Here is a 21,959-nt window from a genome sequence, read left to right as displayed (position 1 = left end):
GTTGCCTTTTCACCCTGATTATGTCTGTGATGCACAAAGTTATAATGTGGCCCAATTTCTGTATTTTGCTTTTGTTACCTGTATTTTTCTGCATCAAATCCAAGAAAACATTGCCATATCCAGTGTCATGAAGATTCTGTTTTTTTCTGTTAAGAGTTATATAATTTTAGGTCCACATTTAGGTCTTTGATCCATTTTGTGTTAATTTTTGTATATGATAGAGAGTAAAGACTTTATTCTTTTGCATTTGTATATATGATTTAATAAAAAAAATTTTTTTTTATATTTTTGAATGTTTCTATTTATTTTTGAGACAGAGAGAGACAGAGAGACAGAGCATGAGCAGGGGAGGGGCAGAAAGAGAGGGGGACACAGAATCTGAAACAGGCTCCAGGCTCTGAGCTGTCAGCACAGAGCCCGACGTGGGCTTGAACTCACGGACCGCGAGATCATGACCTGAGCTGAAGTCGGACGCTTAACCAACTGAGCCACCCAGGCACCCCCGAGAAAAATTTTTTTTAATGTTTATTTTTGAAAGAGAGAGAGAGTCAGAGCACGAGTAGGGGAGGGACAGAGAGAAAGGGAGACATGGAATCTGATGCAGGCTCCAGGTTCTGAGCTGTCAGCGCAGAGCCTAATGCGCGGCTTGAAGTCATGAGCCATGAGACCTTAACCTGAACCGGAGTCAGACACTTAACCGACTGAGCCACCCAGGTGCCCCATGGATACATGGTCTTTTAAACACCATTAATTCTTTTGCATTTGGGTATATGGTTTTTTAAACACCATTTGTTGAAAAGACTGTCCTTTCCCCATTGAATGGCCTTGGCAGTCTTCTTAAAAATCATTTAGCCTTGGGGCGCCTGGGTGGCGCAGTCGGTTAAGCGTCCGACTTCAGCCAGGTCACGATCTCGCGGTCCGGGAGTTCGAGCCCCGCGTCGGGCTCTGGGCTGATGGCTCAGAGCCTGGAGCTTGTTTCCGATTCTGTGTCTCCCTCTCTCTCTGCCCCTCCCCCGTTCATGCTCTGTCTCTCTCTGTCCCAAAAAAATAAATAAACGTTGAAAAAAAAAAAATTAAAAAAAAAAAAAATCATTTAGCCTGGGGCTCCTGGGTGGCTCAGTTGGTTAAGCATCCAACTCTTGATTTCACCTCAGGTCATGATCTCATGGTCGTGGGATTGAGCCCCCTCATTGGGCTCCACACTGAGCATGGACCTGCTTAAGATTTTCTCTCTCTTTCTCTGTTGGCCCCTACCCTATGCACACTGCCTCTCTCTCTCAAAATAACTAAATAAATATTAACAAAATATTATTTAACCACATATATGAGGGTTTATTTCTGGACTGTATTCTGTTCCATTCATCTATATGTATGTCTTTATGCCAGTATCATATATATATTTTTTATTACTGTAGCTTTGTATTGTTTTGAAGTCTGGAAGTATGAGAATTACAACTCTGTTCCTTTTTTAAAGGTTTATTTTGATTGTTCAGGGTTCTTTGAAATTTCACATGAATGTTACGGTGAATTTTATTATGTCTACAAAAAAAATCTTTGAGATTTTCATAGGAATTGCATTAAATCTGTAGATTGCTTTGCATAGAATTGGCCTCTTAACATCAATTTAGTCTTCCAGTTCATGACTATAGGATATCTTTCCATTTGTTTGTGTCTTCTTTAATTTTTTTTTTTTTTTGTTTTTACCAATGTTCTATGGTTTTCAGATTATATATCATTCACCCTTTTGGTTAAGTTAATTTCTCAGTATATGTTTCCTTGCTATCTAGAAGAAGAGTGCTTTGATGAAACTTTTGTAAGGTGAAATTTTATAAAGTGACAAAGCAATTAACATTAATTTATATGGAAAAATATTTGAATGTTCTTAGACCCAAAAAATAACTCTCTCAGTCTTTCATGATGCCTTTGGACATATCTTGCCAACAGATGCACAAAATAAATTGAGATAAAGGACAGATGCTCGTAGACACAGTGCAGAACTATGGTGGTTTGATGCTGAGATACTGAGTTGTAATTCCCAGGGAAGGAGCTTGGCAGTGCCACTGTTGTTGCCCCGGGTGTGTGCTGCCTGTATTTGCAAAGCATATGCTGAATGTTATTTTTACTTTCCCCTTTTTTTGTAAAAGTGAAAATCCTCTTCAGATTTCTTTCAGTTAGCAAAAACAGGTAGTAATGTAGGTCTTTGTAAGATCAAAGTAGCATAATGTTAGCTTTCTAAAAGTGGGGAATACCTTTATTTTTTTTCTTTTTGATATTATTGTAAGTGAAATTGTGTTTTTAATTTTCTTACAGATTTTTCATTATTAGTATTTAGAAATATAATTGATTTTTGCATATTGATTTTGTATCTGCAACTATGCTGAATTTATTTATTAGTTCTAACCATTGTGTGTGTGTGTGTGTGTGTGTGTGTGTGTACACTATAAAGGTTTTCTGAACAAAAGGTCATGTCTGCAAACACATAATTTTACTCTTTCCTTTCAAATTTGGACTCATTTTTTTTTTCTTTTTCTTGCCTTATTGCTTTGGCTCAGACTTCCAGTACTTTTTTGAATAGAATTGGTAAAAGTGAGCATCCTTATCTTGTTCCTAATGTTAGAGGAAAAACTTCCAGCCTTTCACCATTGAATATGATGTTAGCTGTGGTGTTTTCACATATGGTCTTTATTATGTTGAGGTAGTTTTCTTGTATTCTTAGTTTGTTGAATGTTCCTAGCATGAAAGGGTACTGAATTTTGCCCAGTTATTTTTCTGTATCAATTGAGATGATCATGTGTTTTTTTTTTCCTGTCATTCTGTTATTGTGGTGTATTACCTTGATTGATTTTTTTTGTTAAACCATCCTTACATTCCAGTCTGATTACTTTTTTTTTTTAAGCTTAATTAGTCTTTACTGTTTTATTTTTTGACAGTTAGAAAAAGTCCTACAGCAAGGTGACATCGGAGAGTGTGCAGAACCATATATGATTTTTAAAGAAGCAGATGCCACAAAGGTAGAGTATCATGCCTCTCATTTTTCCCACCTGTATAGTCATATAGTCCCTCCCAATGCTCCCCCAGTCCCTGAACCCAACACTAAATAACCTCTCATTTCCCAAGTTATTATTTGGGAGAATTATGAAGCATATTAAAGAATTTAACTACTAGTTCATTATTTTCTATTGGACTACCTGCTTTCTTACTTTCTTCTTTTTTTGTCACTTAGCTTTTTTCATATGCTGTGTTATTCTTTAAAATCTCCCTTACCCCCAAACTAAGTGACTCCTGACTTTTTTTTCCTTGGAGAGAACTAAGTTAATTTCATTTCATTCCCAAGTATTAAAATTTTCAAAAATAGTGATTTTTCATAAAATAGTGATATTGGTAATAAAAGGTTTTTTTAAAGTTCATTTATTTTGAGAGAGAGAGTGAGAAAGCACTTGCACATGAGCGTGGGAGGGGCAGAGAGAGAGAGGGAGAAAGAGAATCCCAAGCAGATTCTGAGCTGTCAGCCTGGAACCTGATGCAGGGCTTGATCCTATGAACCATAAGATCATGACCTGAGCTGAAATCATGAGTCAGAAGCTTACCCGAATGAGCTGCCCAGGTGCCCCATATAGTATAATTTTTTATAGTAAGATAGCAGTACTCTGGGGCTTTGTCTAGCTGCTGCTAATTAAGGAATGCCACTGATAATTAAGGAATATGGTAAAAACAGAAAATACTATCTCCCTTTTGCTATCAGATGACTAATTTTTAGAATTTGGGTACACATATAAAGCAAAAGCAATTGATATAAAGTTGGTACCAAATTTCAGATACCCTGAGTTAGCTACAAGAATAACAGATGATTGAATACATGATTTAATAGTTGAAACTTCCAGGAGTATGCTTGAGGAATACTCGATAAGTTACCAAAATCTAGAATATGTTTTGTTTTCTATTTTTGTGAAATTTGGAACAGTAACTGAGCCTTTTCTGCTGATATAGGTAGAACTGAGTACATGATACTCTTCTCTGATCTCTGGCTTGCTGGTTGAAATTAGGGTTCAGGTATTCTATAACCTTTCCCCGGGTTGTCATTTTTTAAATTTGGTGTTGTGTGGAGCTCATAATTACAATAGCAGCTTATTACATGCCTACATAAGCTGATAGAATCAAGTATACTTGATATCTAGGCTTTTAAAGCAATCACCTATTTTGGAGGTATAATATATATAGCAATAAACAGCGCTAACATTTAGTTATCTGTCCATCTTATCCCAGGCCTGACTCTCAAGGTAGGGCTCTATTGTTAGTGTAATATATACCTTGACAACATCCTGTATGGAAAGAGTATGTAAGATATTTGGTGTAGATTTTTACTTTTGGACCATTAGTTGGCTATTGCAGGTTACCTTAGTGTTTGTTTCAGGGATAGCCTAAAAGTTGGGCCAGCTTCAGGATGTCTTCCAGATAGGCACATACTGTTTGGACCATCAGTCTGTTTCTAAGGTTTAGTCTTTTTGCAATATTTTTTTTTGTTTGCTTCTTTTATTACAGTTCTGGTCTTACATGTTGTTAGCCTATTTGTACCCCCAATCCCACTTTACCTCACTCCTTCTCTTGCCATAAGTTAAGGATTATTTCAAAATGGCTCAACTGCTCCCATCTTTTTAGAGTAGTACAATTTAGTAAGTTTAACCTAGAATATTTTGTAGGTAGCAGTTGCTGACTTGAACATGGTTATGTTTCTTTTCATAAAACAGTACTTGTAATACATACACATGTTTGACACTTGCTCTACGTTCTTTCCTACCAAAATGAGATAATCACAAAAATAAATTTGAAAGACTTACTCTACACATACATTTGTAGAATGGGTTAAAATTATTCAGTGGTTAAGATAATACAGTGTTAATTGATCTCTGAAAGGTATAGATTATTCTTCCATCTTTGTTGAGAATTGAGAATTCCTAAGCTTTCTTTTTATATACAATGGAGTAGTCTTTGATTCATTTCTTTCGAGCATAATCATATAATGTATAAAGTTTTGTTTTGCAGAATAAGGAAAAATTGGAGAAGCTGAAAAGTCAAGCTGATCAGTTTTGTCAAAGACTTGGGAAATATCGCATGCCTTTTGCGTGGACTGCAATCCATTTAATGAATATTGTTAGCAGTGCGGGGAGTTTGGAAAGAGATTCTACAGAGGTGGAAATAAGCACTGGAGGTAAGAGTGTTTTATATAAAATATTTCTAAATGTTTAATTTTTCTTTTTTTTATATAGGCTTGTTTTATTTATAGACTTTACAGTGTTGTGAGGCATAAAAGGGTTTTCTTTTTTTTCCTTTTTTTCCCCACAGCTTTATTGAGATGCAGTTCCTATACTATACAATTCACCCATTTAAAGTGTATAATTTATTGTTTTTTTTTTGATATATTCACAAGGTTCTGCAACCATCACCACAGTCTTAATTTTGGAACACTTTTGTATTCATTAGTAACCCTCCATTCTCCCCCAATCCACAAACCCAATCCTAAACAACCTCTGATCTCCTTATAAGGTCTGTATGGATTTGCCTATGCTGGACATTTCATATCAATAGAATTATACAATATACAGTCTTTTGTGACAAGCTTCTTTCCCTTAGTATAATGTTTTATTTTTTTATTATTATTTTTTAATGTTTTATTTATTTTTGAGAGAGAGAGAGAGACAGAGTGCGAGTGGGGGAGGGGCAGAGAGAGGGAGACACAGAATCTAAAGCATACTCTAGGCTCTGAGCCATCAACACAGAACCCGACATGGGGCTCAAACCCATGAACCAGGAGATCATGACCTGAGCCAAAGTTGGACACTTAACTAAGTGCCCCAGGCGCCCCTCACTTAGCATAAGGTTTTAAAAGTTCATCCATGTTGTAGCATGTATCACTATTTAATTTCTTTTTATTGCCAAATAATAGTCCATTTTGTGGATATACCACATTTTATTTATCCATTCATCAGTTGATGGACCTTTGAGTCGTTTAAACTTTTTGTTTAGTATGAATAATGCTGCAGTTAATGTTCAGGAACAAGCTTTTGTATGGGCATGTTTTCATTTTTTTGGACATATACTAGAAATTGTTGGATCTTAGTGACAATTCTATATTTCACCTTTTGAAGAACTATCAGGTTGTTTTCCAGTGTTGCTGCACCATTTAAAATTCTTCTAGTAGTATGTGAAGGTTCCAATTTCTCCATATCTTTGCGAACACTTTTATTATTTGGCCCTTTGATTACAGCCATCCTAGTGTAGGCAAAGAGGTTTGTCATTGTGGTTTAGGATTTGCTTTTCCTTGATATTTAATGATCTTGAGTATAATTTTTTTTTTTTTTTTAAATTTTTTTTTTTTCAATGTTTATTTATTTTTGGGACAGAGAGAGACAGAGCATGAACGGGGGAGGGGCAGAGAGAGAGGGAGACACAGAATCGGAAACAGGCTCCAGGCTCCGAGCCATCAGCCCGGAGCCTGACGCGGGGCTCGAACTCACGGACCGCGAGATCGTGACCTGGCTGAAGTCGGACGCTTAACCGACTGCGCCACCCAGGCGCCCCAATCTTGAGTATAATTTTATGTGCACTGGTTATGTGTATACTTTCTTTGAAGAAATATGTAGTCATGTCTTTTGCTCATTTTTTTAATGTCTTTTTTGTTTTTGTTTTATCTAGTGGATGCTCATTTTTTATATGGCTTTTTAATATTCTTTTTTTTGAAGTTTATTAAAAAAATTTTTTTTAACATTCATTTATTTTTGAGAGAGAGAGAGGCAAAGTGTGAGCAGGGGAGAGGCAGAGAGAGAAGGAGACACAGAATCTGAAGCAGGCTTCAGGCTCTGAGCTGTCAGCATAGAGCCTGATGTGGGGCTCACACTCACAAACCATGAGATCATGACCTGACTGAGCCACCCAAACACCCCTAAGTTTATTTATTTTGAGAGAGAGAGAGAGAGAGAGAGAGCGCGCACGCATGCGCAAGCTGGGGAAGAGCAGAGAGAGAATCCCAAGCAGTCTCTATGCTGTCATTACAGAGTCCCATGAGGGGCTTGAACTCATGCACTGTGAGAACATGCCCTGAGCCAAAATCAGGAGTCAGATGCATAAGTGACTGAGCCACTCAGGTGTCCCGCTTTTTTATACTCTTGTCTTTGAATTTAAGAGTTCTTTATGTATTCTGGATACAAATCTTTTATCTTTTTTTCTTATTATTTTTTTCTTATTATTTTTAATTTACATTAAAAATATAAATTAAGTTAGTTAACATGTAGTGCAATAATGATTTCAAGAATAGAATTTAGTGATTCATCACTTACATATAACACCCAGTGCTCATCTCAGCAAGTGTTCTCCTTAATGCCCCTTGCCCAACAAAACAAATCTTTTATCTAATACAGGATTTGCAAATATTTTCTCCCAGTCTGTGGGTTTTTTTTTTTTCCTCTTTTAATGCTGGTGTTTGTAGCATAGAAATTAAAAAAAAATTTTTTTTTTCACTTTTGTTTATTTTTGAGAGATAGATAGAGACAGAGCATGAACAGAGGAGAGGCAGAGAGAGAAGGAGACACAGAATCCAAAGCAGCCTCCAGCTGCTGAGCCGTCAGCACAGGGCCCGATGCAGGGCTCAAATCCATGGGACCGTGAGATCATGACCTGAGCTGAAGTCAGACACTCAACTGACTGAGCCACCCTGGTGCCCCTGTAGCATAGAAATTTTAAATTCATTTTCTCTGTTCTTTTGTTGCTTGTGCTTTTGGAGTCCTATCTAAGAAAGCATTACCTAACTCAAGATCAGAAAGATCTGTTTGTATGTTTTTGTCTAAGAGGTCTATAGGTGTAGCTCTTACATTTAGGTATAATCCATTTTGGGTTACTTTTTTTTTACATGGTGAGAGGTAGGGGTCCAATATTATTCTTTTATTGTAGCTATTGAGTTGTCCCAACACCTATTTGCTAGGAAGACTATTCTTTCTCCAGCAAATGGTCTTGTCATTCTTGTTGGAAATTAGTTCACGGGACATCTGGGTGGCTCAGTTGGTTAAGCATTTGACTTTGGCTCAGGTCATGGTCTCACTGTTTGTGAGTTCAAGCCTCGTGTAGGGCTCTGTGCTGACAGCTGAGATCCGGTAGCCTGCTTCAGATTCTGTGTCTCCCTCTCTCTCTGCCCGTCCCCGGTTGGCGCTCTGTCTCTCTTTTAAAAATAAATAAATATTTAAAAAGAAAGAAAGAAAGAAAGAAAATTGGTTTATGATAGATGTATGGGTTTAATTTTGGACTCAATTCTATTCCATTGATTTATATGCTAAGCCCATGGTAGTACTATTCTGTGTTCATTTTTTTGGCTTTGCAGTAAGTTTTGAAATTGGGAAGAGTGGTCCTCCAACTCTACAACTTTATTATCTTATTTACAGATTTGTGTGTGTGTGTGCCTATTTTGGGCCCTTGTAGTTTTATTTTTGAGAGAGACAGAGACAGAGCGCAAGCAGGGGAGGGGCAGAGAGAGAGGGAGACACAGAATCCAAAGCAGGCTCCAGGCTCTGAGCTGTCAGCACAGAGCCCAATGTGGGCCTCAACCCATGAATCTTGAGATCTGCTTAACCGACTGAGCCACCCAGGCGCCCTTGGGCCCTTGTAGTTTAATATGTAGTTTAGAATCAGCTGTAAATTTCTGCACAAAGGTAGCTGGAATTTTGATAGACATTACATTAAATCTATAAATCATTTTGGGGAGTGTTGCCCTCTTAACAATATTAAATCTCCCAATCCATGGAATGTTTTTCCATATATTAAGATCTTAACATTTTTTTCAATGTTTTATAGTTTTCAGTGTACAAGTCTTTGCCTTTCTCCTGTTAAATGCATACCCAATTGTTTTATTGTTTTTATGATATTTTTAATGGCATTGTTTTCTTAATTTCAGTTTTAGAATGTTCATTTCTTGTGTATATAATATTGACTTGAGTATTGATTATGTGCTTTGAAACCATTTGAACATGTTTATTAATTGCAGTGTTTTTTTTGTCCTCTTTTGGATTCTTTAACATTTTCTATATACAAGATATTGCCCTCTGCAAATAATAGAAGGTTTACTGTTTCTTTTTCAATCTGGATGACTTCTTTTTCTTTTCTAACAATCTTAACTAGAACCTTCTATACTATATTAAATAGAAGTGGCAGGAGTGTTCCTGCCCTTGGGGGTCAATGCATTCAGTTCCTGACCTTGGGGGGGAGATGCATTCAGTCTTTTATAATCAAGCATGATGTCTACTGTAGGTTTTTCATAAATGTAGTTTAGTAGATTGATGAAATTCCCATCCATTCCTAACTCTTTGAGTATTTTTATCATCAAAAGATGTTGGATTTTGTCAAATGCATTTTTTGCTTTTGAATTGACTTGTATGGTGTTTGTCCTGTATTCTTTTAGTAGGGTGTATTGCATTAATAGACTGGATTTTAGAGGTTAAACTAATCTTACATTTCTCGGAGAATTCCCACTTGGTCATGGCATATAATTTTTTTGTAGATGTTAGAATATGTTTCCCAATATTTTGTTTAGTATTTTTCTTCTATATTCATAAGGGATATTGGTCTGTAGTTTTTCTTTCTTGTGAAATAAATCTCTGTCTGGTTTTGGTATCAGAGTAACACTGGCCTCAGAATGAGTTGTGAATTATTTCTTTTTTTTATAAATTTTATTTTGGAGGAGTTTGTGAAGGATTGGTATTTGTTTTTTTTTAAAAATCGGAAGAATTCACTAGTGAAGCCATCTTGGCTTGGTCTTTTTGTGATAAGTTTTTTCATTACTAATTAGATCTTTCTGCTTGTTTTAGATCTTTTCATATTTTCTGTTTCATCTTAAATCAGTTTCAGTACTGTGTTTCTAGAAATTTGTTCATTTTGTATAAATTGTCTAATTTTTTACCTATAGTTATTCAAAATATTGTAATATAATTCCTTTTCTAAGAGCTGTAGTGACGTCTACTCATTCATTCCTGATGTTAGTAATTTGAGATGTTGTATTTTTTAACCGCCCACTTAGCAAAAAATTTACTTTTTGAAGAACCAGTTTTTGGCTTCATTCTTATGTTTGTAGTTTCTATTTCTTTTATTGTCATCCAGCTGTTGTCTTTGAGTCCTTTCTCGTGCTTGCTTTGGGTTTAGTTTTCTCTTTTTCTACTTTATAAAAATGAAAGGTTAAGTTACTTATTTGAGAACTTTTCTTTTTTATTTATAGTCATTTATGGCTATAAATTTTCCTCTGAGTGCGGGTTTAATGATATGCCATATGTTTTGGGATATTGTGTTTTCATTTTCATGTATCTTAAGTATTTTCTAATTTTCTTTGTTATTTCCTTTAACCCACTGGTTTTTCGAGAATCGAGAGTATGTTTAACTTCCACATGTTTATGAATTTCCCATATACTTTTCTGTTACTGATTTATAATTTAATTTCACTGTTCTTGGGAAACATTTTATATGATTTCAGTCCTTTTGAATTTATTTTATTTTGTTTTATAGCTTAATCTATGTTGGAGAATGCCCTGTGTGTGCTAGAGAAGAACACATATTCTACTTTTGCTTAGTGACATGTATTAGTTTGTTTATGGTTTTAAGTCTTCAGTTTCCTTGTTGATCTGTAGCATAGTTGTTCAGTTGTTGTTGTTGTTTTCCAGTTGGTTTTGAATAATAAGGGTATCTTGCAAGGACTTTGAATGAATGTTATCTTAAAATTCTGTTTCAAATTCAAGTGCTAAGACTGAGGGACCATTAGATGGTAACTAAAATTTTCATTGTGTGAATATTTCCTATTAAATGCATAGTTTCTCTGTAGCTGCATGTTATAGCTCATCTTTGGTCATATGCATAGTCTGTGTGGTAGAAACTTATTTTCCACTGGAGAAGTTTTAAAAGAACCAGGAGATTTAGGTATGGTGCTTCCTTACCGATCTCTCCAGAAATGAAATTCTTTACTACAATCAATATGTCGGGTAGATAATTTTCAACTTGAATGAATTGTTTTCCTGTGTTTGGAAAGCTGCTTTTAAAACAATTTAAATATTATGAAAATGAATACCAGACTTTTCTTTTCCCTTGGTAGAACGAAAAGGGTCTTGGTCAGAGAGGAGGAATTCTAGCATTGTTGGCAGACGATCACTCGAAAGGACAACAAGTGGAGATGATGCTTGTAACTTGACCAGCTTTCGACCTGCTACTCTCACAGTGACGAATTTTTTTAAGCAGGTATTGTTCTGTCATGTAGGAATTCTATGGGGATATTTGTACATAATATTATTTTGGTTTCAGAAAAATTAGAATTGTACATTTGCATGTAGTACATGTACATGTAATAATTGTGATTTCTAGAAATTAAAAAAAAGTTTTAAGAGCAAAAAGTATAAGAATAAAATAATATTGTATCTGCTGTTGTATAATTATATTTAAATGTTAGCACTAATAATGCATCAACATCAATCCTCCACATTTATATCCTATTTCTTAAATGTAATGTTTTAACTTTTAAACATTTATGGTTTATGAATTTTCTTAGTCATTGAGTGGTTGTATCTCTCTTCCCTACCCAAGTTTTATTTTGGTCGAAGCTACCACATCTATAGTATATGGAATAGGACTTTCAGGCCTTACTAGTATATTTTTCTGCTAAAATGTAGTCAACATTATTTGTTTAGGTGAGTTTATAGGTCCAAGAAGTTCTTGATAAAAGACACTTTATTCTTTGCAAATATATTCTCTGTGCTTCAAATTATGAATCAAACCAGTAGTTTTCAAATGCTGATCATGATCCGTTAACAGTAATGGAAATTTAATAGGTAATACCCAGCTTAAAACAAATGAACAAATTCAGGAGAATAGAAAAATAATAGTGCATTGCACATAGTGAAGTTAAATATTGGTTCAGTGAGCTTTTTTCCTCTTGCTTTTTGTATGAGTGCATACATGTATGCATGTACATACTGGATTTTGATATAAAATGGATTGGTACCATGTCTATATTTTGGAACAGATGACTGGGAAATGCTAAGTATTCTTTTAGAATTCCTTCATTTGAGGTCTTATTCTTTTTTTTTTTTTTTTTTTTAAATTTTTTTTTTCAACGTTTATTTATTTGTGGGACAGAGAGAGACAGAGCATGAACGGGGGAGGGGCAGAGAGAGAGGGAGACACAGAATCGGAAACAGGCTCCAGGCTCTGAGCCATCAGCCCAGAGCCCGACGCGGGGCTCGAACTCACGGACCGCGAGATCGTGACCTGGCTGAAGTCGGACGCTCAACCGACTGCGCCACCCAGGCGCCCCATGAGGTCTTATTCTTAATAAGAGGAGGAAATCCTGGCCTATAATATCTAATAACTTGAAAGAGGACAAGGATTTAGGAAAGGATGTGCCATGGATTGAAAGACAGCAATCTGCTTGAAGCTCCTTTCACAGTTTGATATCAATAGCATTTATAGACAGCTGCTTGGTGAGATTCATATGGAGAGTAAAGCAGGTGAGAAGTGTCTGAAGTGGTGAGGGTCTTTTTATTATGGACAGTAGTATGAGGAAGAGTCTAGAAAAGGTCACAGTGTTAAGCTGGATGAAGTGATAGGCCAAATAAAGCTATGGACAGTAGATTTACCTGATACAGTGACACAGCCTTGCAGCTATGCCATTTTTTTCTCTTTCTATTTCCTTAACTGCTGCATCACTTCTGCACTATTTCTATAGCTCTTTTTCCATTTCTTCAGCCTACTTTATTATTGAACTGGTTTTGTAACCTTAAATCAACAAGTCATTCATCTACCCACCTACCTATTGATCCAACAAATAGTTTTTGAATGTTCAGCATGTACTGAATATTAATCCACTTACCTACCTATTGATTTAGCAAATATATTTTGAGCATTCACCATGTAGTGGACACTGTGTTGGAGACTGGTAACTAGAAACTAGCGCAAAGTGATCGTGAAAACTTAAAATGAATGATTGTTGGAAATATCAGCAATGGAGAGCATTTATATTTGACTTTGTATGGTCTATTTGTTAAAAATTATTAGCATCTATAATTCTTATAAGTATTTTTAAATAGCTAGGATACTGTGCATTAGGCAAATGCAAATTAAGGAAAAAGCAGACATTACAATTTTAGTAAAGTAGAATTCATGGTACGAATTTCTCCTAAATGAGATACAGAAGGCAGTTCTTTTAAATTGATGAGAGATTACGATCTGTGATTGGGATATAGTAATTAGGAGTGCTTCTGTACAGATTTGAAGTTGTTAAGCAAAATTATTAAAAATACATAGAGATATAAAAACAAAATTAAGCCCACACATTAGTTTCAGGAACATGTTTTATTTGTTGATGAGTATATATAAGTTGGAGTACATAGTGGTAAAATATGCTGTGTGGAAGTGGAGGGTGTCAGCTAGGCTCATTCACATTTGGAAATTGAGACTGACTTTTGGTAGGAAGACTGAAATGACTCAGACGTCTTCCATGTGTCTCAACTTCTCTTCTCATCCTGTAGCAGGCTGGCTTGGTCATGTTCTCATAGCAGTGGCAGAATTTCAAGAGGGGGCAGGCTCACTTGTACAGATGTTTTTCAGATCTCTGTATCACATTTGCTTATTGGCCCAAAGAAAGTCACATGGCCCACCCAAGAGGAGGGAATTATGCCTCACCCCAACAAATGTCATGGAAACAGGGAGTAAAGATTGGAGGCCAATAATATAATCAATTTAACAGGTTAAGTAGACAGAAATAATTAAGTAGAGATAATCTGAATGTACTATCAATAAGGACCACTTAAAAAGTTATGTTAATACTGTATTCAAAAAGAGAGTATACTGTTTTAGCAACTGATGGAACATTTACAACAATTAGGCCACAGAAAAAATCCTCTTAAAATGAAATTCTCTAATCATAACTCAATAAAACTAAAAGCTATTTATAAAAGTATTAACAAAAATCTTGAACCACTTAGAAATTAAAAAAAAAAAAAAATCACCTTCCTAGGGGCTCCTGGGTGGCCTAGTTGATTGAGTGCCTGACTTTGGTTCATGTCATGATCTTGCAGTTCATGAGTTTGAGCCTCGCATTGGGCTTGTTGCTGTCAGCTCCAGAGCCTGCTTTAGATCATCTGTCCCCCTCTCTCTGCCCCTCCCCTGCTTGTGCTCTCTCAAAAGGAAATATTAAAAAAAAAAAAAAAAATCACTTTTCTAAATAGTGGGATAAAAGAAGATCAGTTCTGTACCATGTTTAGAATATAATAGTGAACAAATGGAATCTGTCTCAAGGTGAGGTCACAGTAATAAAGTAATGTTAAATATGTTCATTACCGCATAAGTATATGAACTCTGCACTAAAAACAAAAAGATATCAAGTGCAGGAGGTTTGGATTAATAAAATCTAAAGACCTACTCTTGAATAAAAGAATGAAATAAATTCTTACCTATTTTAATTGCAAGAAAAAATATATGAAATAGAAAATTTTGTATTAATTAGGTACGGTTTGGTTATTTGTTGGTTTGCTTGTCTCTTTTCCCATTGATTGAGGTTGTTTCATAGTTTTCACTCTGGTCTTAATATCAGAATAATTATTCTTCTCTTTAAGAGTAGTTTATGTAAACAAATGAATAAACACACAAAAAGCAGAATTACACCTATAAATACAGAGAACAAACTGATAGTTGCCAGAAGGGTGTGAGGTGGAGGGATGGGCAAAATGGGTGAAAGGGAGAGGGAGATGCAGGCTTCCAGTTATGGAATGAATGAAGTCATGGGAATAAAAGACAGCAAAAATAAAATTTTTTAAGTACTTGCAGTCAGAAAAAAAAGTAGCTTTTTGTTACTTTTTTCTTTTTCCAGTTTAGTGAATGCTGTATATTTTGCATTTGAGAAATGTGGTAGTATAAAATTGAAAAGATAGAAATTCAAGTGCAATGACTTTTTAAGACTGTCGTTTATGTGTTTCTTTTCTGTCTATATATTTTGTTTAACTTTTTTTTTTAATATTTATTTTTGGGAGAGGAAGAGAGAGAGCAAGCACGAGTGGGGGAGGGGCAGAGAGAGAGGGAGATGGAGAATCCGAAAGAGGCTCCAGGCTCTGAGCTGTCAGCACAGCCCGACACGGGGCTGAAACTCACGAACTGTGAGATTATGACCTGAGCTGAAATCAGATGCTTAATCGACTGAGCCACCCAGATGCCCCTTTTCTGTCTATATCCTTATTTTTCTTTTTTCCATTTCATCTCCCTCTAACTTCTATTGATTTTATTTATTTTAGAGTGTCTTGTAATACTTTATAGACATAAATAATGGGCTATAAGTAAATATTTAAATTTAAGGTACAGATAATAGTATCATAACTCAATAAAATTTGAAAGCATAAAAGGAAGGAAATCAGTATGGTATTTGTTTTTAATCATAATTATATTAATTTAATCTTTTCATTCTGACTAAATGGACAGAAGAGGGTAAGAATATTAACAGGCACTATGCATTTTTTTTTCAATCTACTCTATTTGTTTTCTCAAATGCTTTTTCCTCAGGAAGGAGACCGCTTAAGTGATGAAGATCTGTACAAATTTCTTGCTGATATGAGAAGGCCATCTTCTGTTTTACGGCGACTAAGACCTATTACAGGTATTTTAAAATTTTGAGTAGACATCATTACAACCCTTTCATCCCTAATATGTCATATTTTTAGTAATTATGTATTTCTTTTTTCACTTATCTGATCCATGTGTCTTTCTTTGCCCAATGCCTGTCAGTCTTCTTCATTTCATTATTCTGCCTTTGTGGTCTTAACAGTTTATATGCAAGATTCAGTACTTTTGATAATTTGAGTACTGACTTGAGAATGATGAGTAATTTTGTGGCTTACAATTATTCTTTAGGTGAAAAAATGTACATAGGATGGTAAATATTCTGAAGCAGATTGATACTATGGTCAGAACAAACCATTACAGAGTAAAACTGTTTTGTTTGTTGTTTTAGAGTAAAGAAGTTTAAATTAAATCACTTAACCTTCAAAATGTTGGCATGATCCTATGCTAGATCCTTTTCTGTTTTGTTTTCTTTTGCTTCTTTTTTTTCCTTCTCACTCATTTATTCATTCAGTAGGCATTTATTATTTTACATGTACTATGTCTGTATCAGTAATTAGTAAGTTTGAGACTTGGTAAAATGAAATAATTTAGAGGTCTGAGATAACAGTAATTTTGATTTCTTTCCAGACTTCTTGCAAAAAGAGGACCTAAATCCTTCCAACAACATTTTTAATATGAAGTTTTAATTTATTTGTTTATGTTGTTTTTATAATATATTTTTATACCCAGCTCAGCTGAAGATAGACATTTCTCCTGCACCTGAAAATCCCCACTATTGCCTAACTCCAGAGCTGCTTCAGGTGAAGCTTTACCCAGACAGTAGAGTTAGACCTACCAGAGAAATTTTGGAGTTTCCTGCCAGGGATGTCTATGTTCCAAACACTACTTACAGGTAACACATTTTAATTTTGGAGATTTCTTTTTTTTTTTTTTTTAAGATTAAAAGAAATGTTTATTTATTTATTTTGGGGGGGAGAGAGAGAGAGCTAGTGCACGTGCGAGTGTGAAGAGGGGCACTACACCTGTAGTGTGGAGCCCACTTGGGGCTTGATCTCAGGAACCATGAGATCATGACCTGAGCCGAAATCACGAGTTAGATGCTTAACTGACTGAGCTATCCAGGCACCCCTTAAGATTTTTTATTGTTATCATGACTTGACATTTAAAGTAATCTCTACACCCAACACGGGGCTTGAATTTATAATCCCGAGATCAAGAGTTGCATGTTCTATTGACTGAGCTAGCCAGGCACCCCTGATTTTGGAGATTTCTGAAATCAGATACTGTACAGTCTATTTTTAAAGTAGAACTAGAACAAACTTTCCAAAAATCTTTGGTAGCTTTACTTATTCAATTTCTTATCACATAATTTTATTAATAGCTGAAATGTATTAAGCTTATACTATGTGCGAGGTCACATGTTAATTATCTTACATATGTTATCTTATTTAATCCTCACAGCCTGAGGTGTAGGTATTGCATTCATTTTAGTAATGAGTAAAGGGATGGAGAGGTTAAGTATACTTCACTGTGGTAGAGCTAGCATTGGAATTGTAAGCTGTTAGGTTAAAACATTAGAACTCCCAGTTACTATATTTCTGCAGATGTTCTTTTTTTCTTTTTTTTAATTTAATAAAGTTTTATTTTCTAAAATGTACAGTTGGTAGGATCTGTTCATGCATCTTCACCAGCAGCTGGGGCATCTGCACCCTTGGTGTTTCTGGTATAAATTACTGGAGCTCTGTGCTTTGAAACCAGCTTAAAAAGTCCTTTACTAAGGAGCCCTGAAGGGCTGCCCTGGCAGTGTCCCAGAGACAGCAGCTGGAGTTACAAGCTGATAGTTGGGAACTTCCTTATAGAGTTTGTCATACGTCGCTTTGTCAACAAGACTAGGTTATTGAACTTGTTCTGAATTTTGCCTTCGGACCAGTTCTTCTTTTTGGCCTTGACCCCAGATTTGTTCCCTGAGTCCTTCTTTTTTGGCTGACTTTCCAGCATCTTTCTTCTTCTCATCCTTGGGTGGCATTGCAAAGCTCAGAGAGCAGAGCCACCCCTGCAGTCTCACTAAGATGTCGGACAAAAAGCCCTCAACTATTCTTATTGGCAGAATCTAGTATTACACAGGAATCAAATATATGTGCCTGCACTGTGGTTTAACCAATAATCAACAATGTTTACTGATGTACTGCTCAGAATACTTGACATGAGATTGTTGGGTAGGCTTTATAGGCTGACCACTCTATAACACTAAGAGTTCATGACTTGACATTGGGATATCCAACAGGGCAGCTCAGACATAGGATTCCAACCCAGACTTCCCCATCACAGCATATTTCACCACCTAGTTGCCCAGTTTCTGATGCCCAAAGTTTTGAAATCAAAATGATTTCTTTCTTTTTCTTTTTCTTTATTTATTTTGAGAGAGAGAGAGAGTGCAAACAGGGGATGGGCAGAAAGAGAGAGAGAATCCCAAGCAGGCTCTGTACTGCCAGTGCAGAGCTCGACATGGGGCTCAAACTCACGAACCGTGAGATGACCTGAGCCGAAATCAGAAGTCTGGTGCTTGACTGACTGAGCCACCCAGTCTTTGTCTTAGTCCTCACATTTACTCTTCAAACAAGTTTTATAAGCTCTGCTTTCAAAATGTATCCCAAATCTTACCTTCTCCACTTTTAAAACTCTAGGCAGGTCACCATCTAGATCAACATGGTCATATAGAAATATAATGGGAATTGCATTTGTAATTAAAAATTTTATAGTTCCCACATTAAAAAAAACAAAAAGAAACAAGTGAAATTAATTTTAATCATGTTATTTAACCTAATATATCTAAAATATTATCATTTCAACATATAATAAATGTAAAAAGCTGTTGAGATATTTTACTTTTTTTCTTTCCTACAAAAAGTCTTCAAAATTGGGTGTGTATTTTATACTCTAAGCACATTCAGTTTCAGATAAGCCACATTTCGGATGCTCAGTTGCTTCATGGAGGCTAGAGGCTTAGCATATTGGTCAGCTGCTCATCTCAGATTTTTCTGTACCTTTCTTTTTTTTAATTAAAAAATTTTTTTTATTAATGTTTTATTTCATTTTTTGAGAGACAGAGAGACACAGAGCACAAGTAGGGGAGGGACAGAGAGGGAGACACAGAATCCAAAGCAGGCTCTAGGCTCTGAGCTGTCAGCACAGAGCCTGATGAGAGGTTCAAACCCAATGACCCAGGTGCCCCAGATTTTTCTGTACCTTTCTAATTTGATCATCTGCCTTCCACCCTGCCTAAATCAATTTTCAACGTTATAGCCAGAGATTTTTTTTTTTTAAGATTTTATTTTTAAGTAATCGCTGTGCCCAACATGGGGCTTGACCTCATGACCCTGAGATCAAGAGTCACACGCTTTATTGACTGAGCCAGCCAGGCGCCCCTAGCCAGAGAAATTTTAATTATTATCAATTAGATTACTCATTCCTCAACATAAAACCTTCCAGTGACTTCCATTACAAGCAGAAAAATGCTTTTTTTGTAATACTCTATAAAATTCTACATGTTCTATCCCCTGCCTGTCTCTAACTTCATATCCTACTCTGCTTTGCTCATGTCGCTTTAACGTCAATGGTCTTTTTACTGTCCTTTAACAAACAAAATTCCAGTCTGCATAAGGCTTTTCCATTTGTTCTTCTCTTTGCTTAACATGTTTTACCTCAGATCTTCATGTGGTTTGAGTCCTTATTCAGATGTATATGTGTTGAAAGGTCACTGTCTAGAGAGGCTCACTTTCTTCACCCTCAGTAAAAAGATCTACTGCTTTTCTCCTCTAGTTCGCCACCCTTTGTATTTGTCGTTTTCTGCCGTTACATTATATAGTTATGTGATTGGGTTTTTTTTTTTCTTTGGTCTTTTTCTTTAGAATGTAATTACTGTTAAGAGGGACTTGTCTATTCCCTTTATCACTTTTTTTTTTTTTTAAGTAGGCTCCACACCCAAGGTGGGGCTTGAACTCAGGACCCTGAGATCAAGTCACTTGCTCTACTGACTGAGCCAGCAAGGAGCTCCTTTCCTTTATCACTTTATCTCCAGCATCTAGAATAGTGTGCTAGCACACAGGAAGCACACAGTAAATATTGATTCGATTAGTTAAAAAATAAGGAGCTGTGTAGTGTTATGAGAGTGGCATTTACAGTCATAGAGATACGGGTGTGATTTCTGACTCCAGTTTGCACTATTTGGTGACTTTAGATAAGTTAATTTATTGGCCACTCAGTTATCTTATTTAAAAAATGGGAGATAATAATAATATCTGGCTTCTCTTGTGAGGGTACAGAGTACAAAACACTACATGTAATTGACACTTAGTGTGAGTAAAATTTCTGGAAGATAGGCTAAAGAAAATATATATTGTTTTTAAGAGAGACAAGGTAACATGGAATTATTCTTCTATAAATTGTGATTTAAGTATTTACAAGGACATGGAATAAAGGAGAAATTATATAATCTAAAGTGTGTCTGAAACCATTTTGAGGTTATCAGCTGTACCTCTTATCTAGTACAGGTATCTTATCTAGAGCATCCCTAACTTGTGTTTATCTGTTTTGCTTCTGCTTGGAAATTGGGGACGTTGAGTGGTCTTTTTTTTTCATCTTCCTACTTAGTTTTGTTATTTGCATATTTAACTATTTTAAAATGATTTTATGACTATACTTAAACTTTATAAGTACTGTAGGCTTAAAATTAAAAACGGAGGTCTTTCATCTCATTTTTACCAGCTTTTCCCTACCTTGATATCTAATTTTCAGTATGTCAATCACTGGCAACTCTTTTTGCTCTTTCTTTTGTTTTTTTATTTCTTGTTTCTAAATAACACATCCATGCTACTATTTCTTGACTCTTGTTCAATTTTAAATATCTATTGACTGTTGCAGAAGATGAAGATTTAACTCTTATATTTTCCTTCCTAGAAATATATATGCTTGCATAAATCCAGGAAAAAATACATACACTTGTCATCTCTCCCATGTATAGTTATATCCCAGTTTTTCATTAAATTAATGTTATTTTTTTTATGTTTGTGATTCTTATGTAACAATTTTAGCAGCTTAGCCATGTAGATTACTATGATTCTATTCCTGCATTTGTTTTGTATAGCTTTTTATTTTCTTGGAATAGCTACATTATTTAGTTTTCCCTACTTTTCAGTGTGTTGTCACTAAAATTCTCTGTAAAGCTTCTTGCAGTACAGTAGAATGCATCAGATAGTCCGTTCCCTGGGAACTAAATTGTAAGTGCAGCAGAGGGACTTTCCTAGGCTCGCTAGACTCAGTGCAATTGTCATATTGGAGCCTGTTGACCATTATGCTGGAAATTTGCTTTACATTTCTTTTGCGATGGAGTCCTTATATCCCATATATTTTTCTTTCTTGTTTTACTTATTTTACTGTGAGCCTTCAGTATCTTCCTGAAATAGGATGTATAGGAGTAAATTCTCTAAGAGTTTTATATCTGATGATATGTTTATCTTACCTTTACTCCAGAATTACTAATTTTGCTGGATACAGTATTCTAAGGTTTAAATTATTTTCAGTCAAGATTTTGAAAACAGGACACAACTGTCTTCTGACTTTAAGTGAAGCATTTGAGTGGTCCAGTATACTTCTGACTGCTAATCTTTGGTTGGTATCTTTTCCTTTCAAGGCTTTTTTGAGTTGTTTTCTTTATCCTTGGTGTTTTGAACTTTCATGTGACGTACTGATATGATAACATTTATTTAGTACTTTATAGTATGTAATTGTTTTCATTTAAATTAATTTATTCAGTGTCAGAGGAATCTTAAAATTCCAAAGGAATCTTTTAATTCTGGCTGTATTTATTTTTCTCCACAATAAGGCTGAGATTAAGAAATTTATCTGGACTTGAACCCAGGTCTTATTTTCTATGTTATTCATCCTTTGGGAGGTAGTACATCTAACATTTATACTTACTGACAATATGAATAAAGCTAAAATTTCTTATTGCTAGATAATTGTTATATTTTTATTAAAGCAGGTAGAACACTTTTATTTACCTTATTATTTTCCTCAAAATGTACATCATTATTTATCCTTGTTTAATAATTTTTTAATGCCTTATTTTTTTTTAAGTTTATTTTGAGAGAGTAAGAGTGGGGGAGGGGCCGAAAGAGAGTAAGAAAGAGAATCCCAAGCAGGCTCCACACTGTCAGTGCAGAGCACGACGTGGGCTTGAATTTACGCATCGCAAGAACATGACCTGAGCCCAAATTGAGTTGAATGCTTAACTGACTTAGCCACCCAGGCGCCCCTTAACGCCTTATATTTGAGCT

The 21,959-nt window shown here is 35.4% G+C and overlaps 1 protein-coding gene and 1 pseudogene across 8 annotated transcripts in view; one reads left to right on the top strand and one right to left on the bottom strand.

The window, feature by feature from the left end:
- DOCK7 (dedicator of cytokinesis 7) overlaps positions 1 to 21,959 on the top strand; it is a 226,890-nt gene that overhangs the window by 58,165 nt on the left and 146,766 nt on the right. For all 8 annotated transcript variants that reach the window (XM_030324340.2, XM_030324339.1, XM_030324338.1 and 5 more), the window contains exons 10-14: positions 2,931 to 3,011; positions 5,041 to 5,206; positions 11,114 to 11,256; positions 15,565 to 15,658; positions 16,354 to 16,516. In XM_030324340.2, the coding sequence (XP_030180200.1) occupies positions 2,931 to 3,011; positions 5,041 to 5,206; positions 11,114 to 11,256; positions 15,565 to 15,658; positions 16,354 to 16,516 (647 nt within the window). The remainder of the gene's footprint in view (positions 1 to 2,930; positions 3,012 to 5,040; positions 5,207 to 11,113; positions 11,257 to 15,564; positions 15,659 to 16,353; positions 16,517 to 21,959) is intronic.
- LOC115520195 lies at positions 17,252 to 17,702 on the bottom strand (annotated as a pseudogene).

This window comes from Lynx canadensis, chromosome C1, assembly GCF_007474595.2.
Source record: "Lynx canadensis isolate LIC74 chromosome C1, mLynCan4.pri.v2, whole genome shotgun sequence".
NCBI lineage: Eukaryota > Metazoa > Chordata > Mammalia > Carnivora > Felidae > Lynx > Lynx canadensis.
The sequence above is the reverse complement of the archived record's forward strand: the minus strand, read 5'-3'. Positions and strand labels throughout refer to the sequence as shown.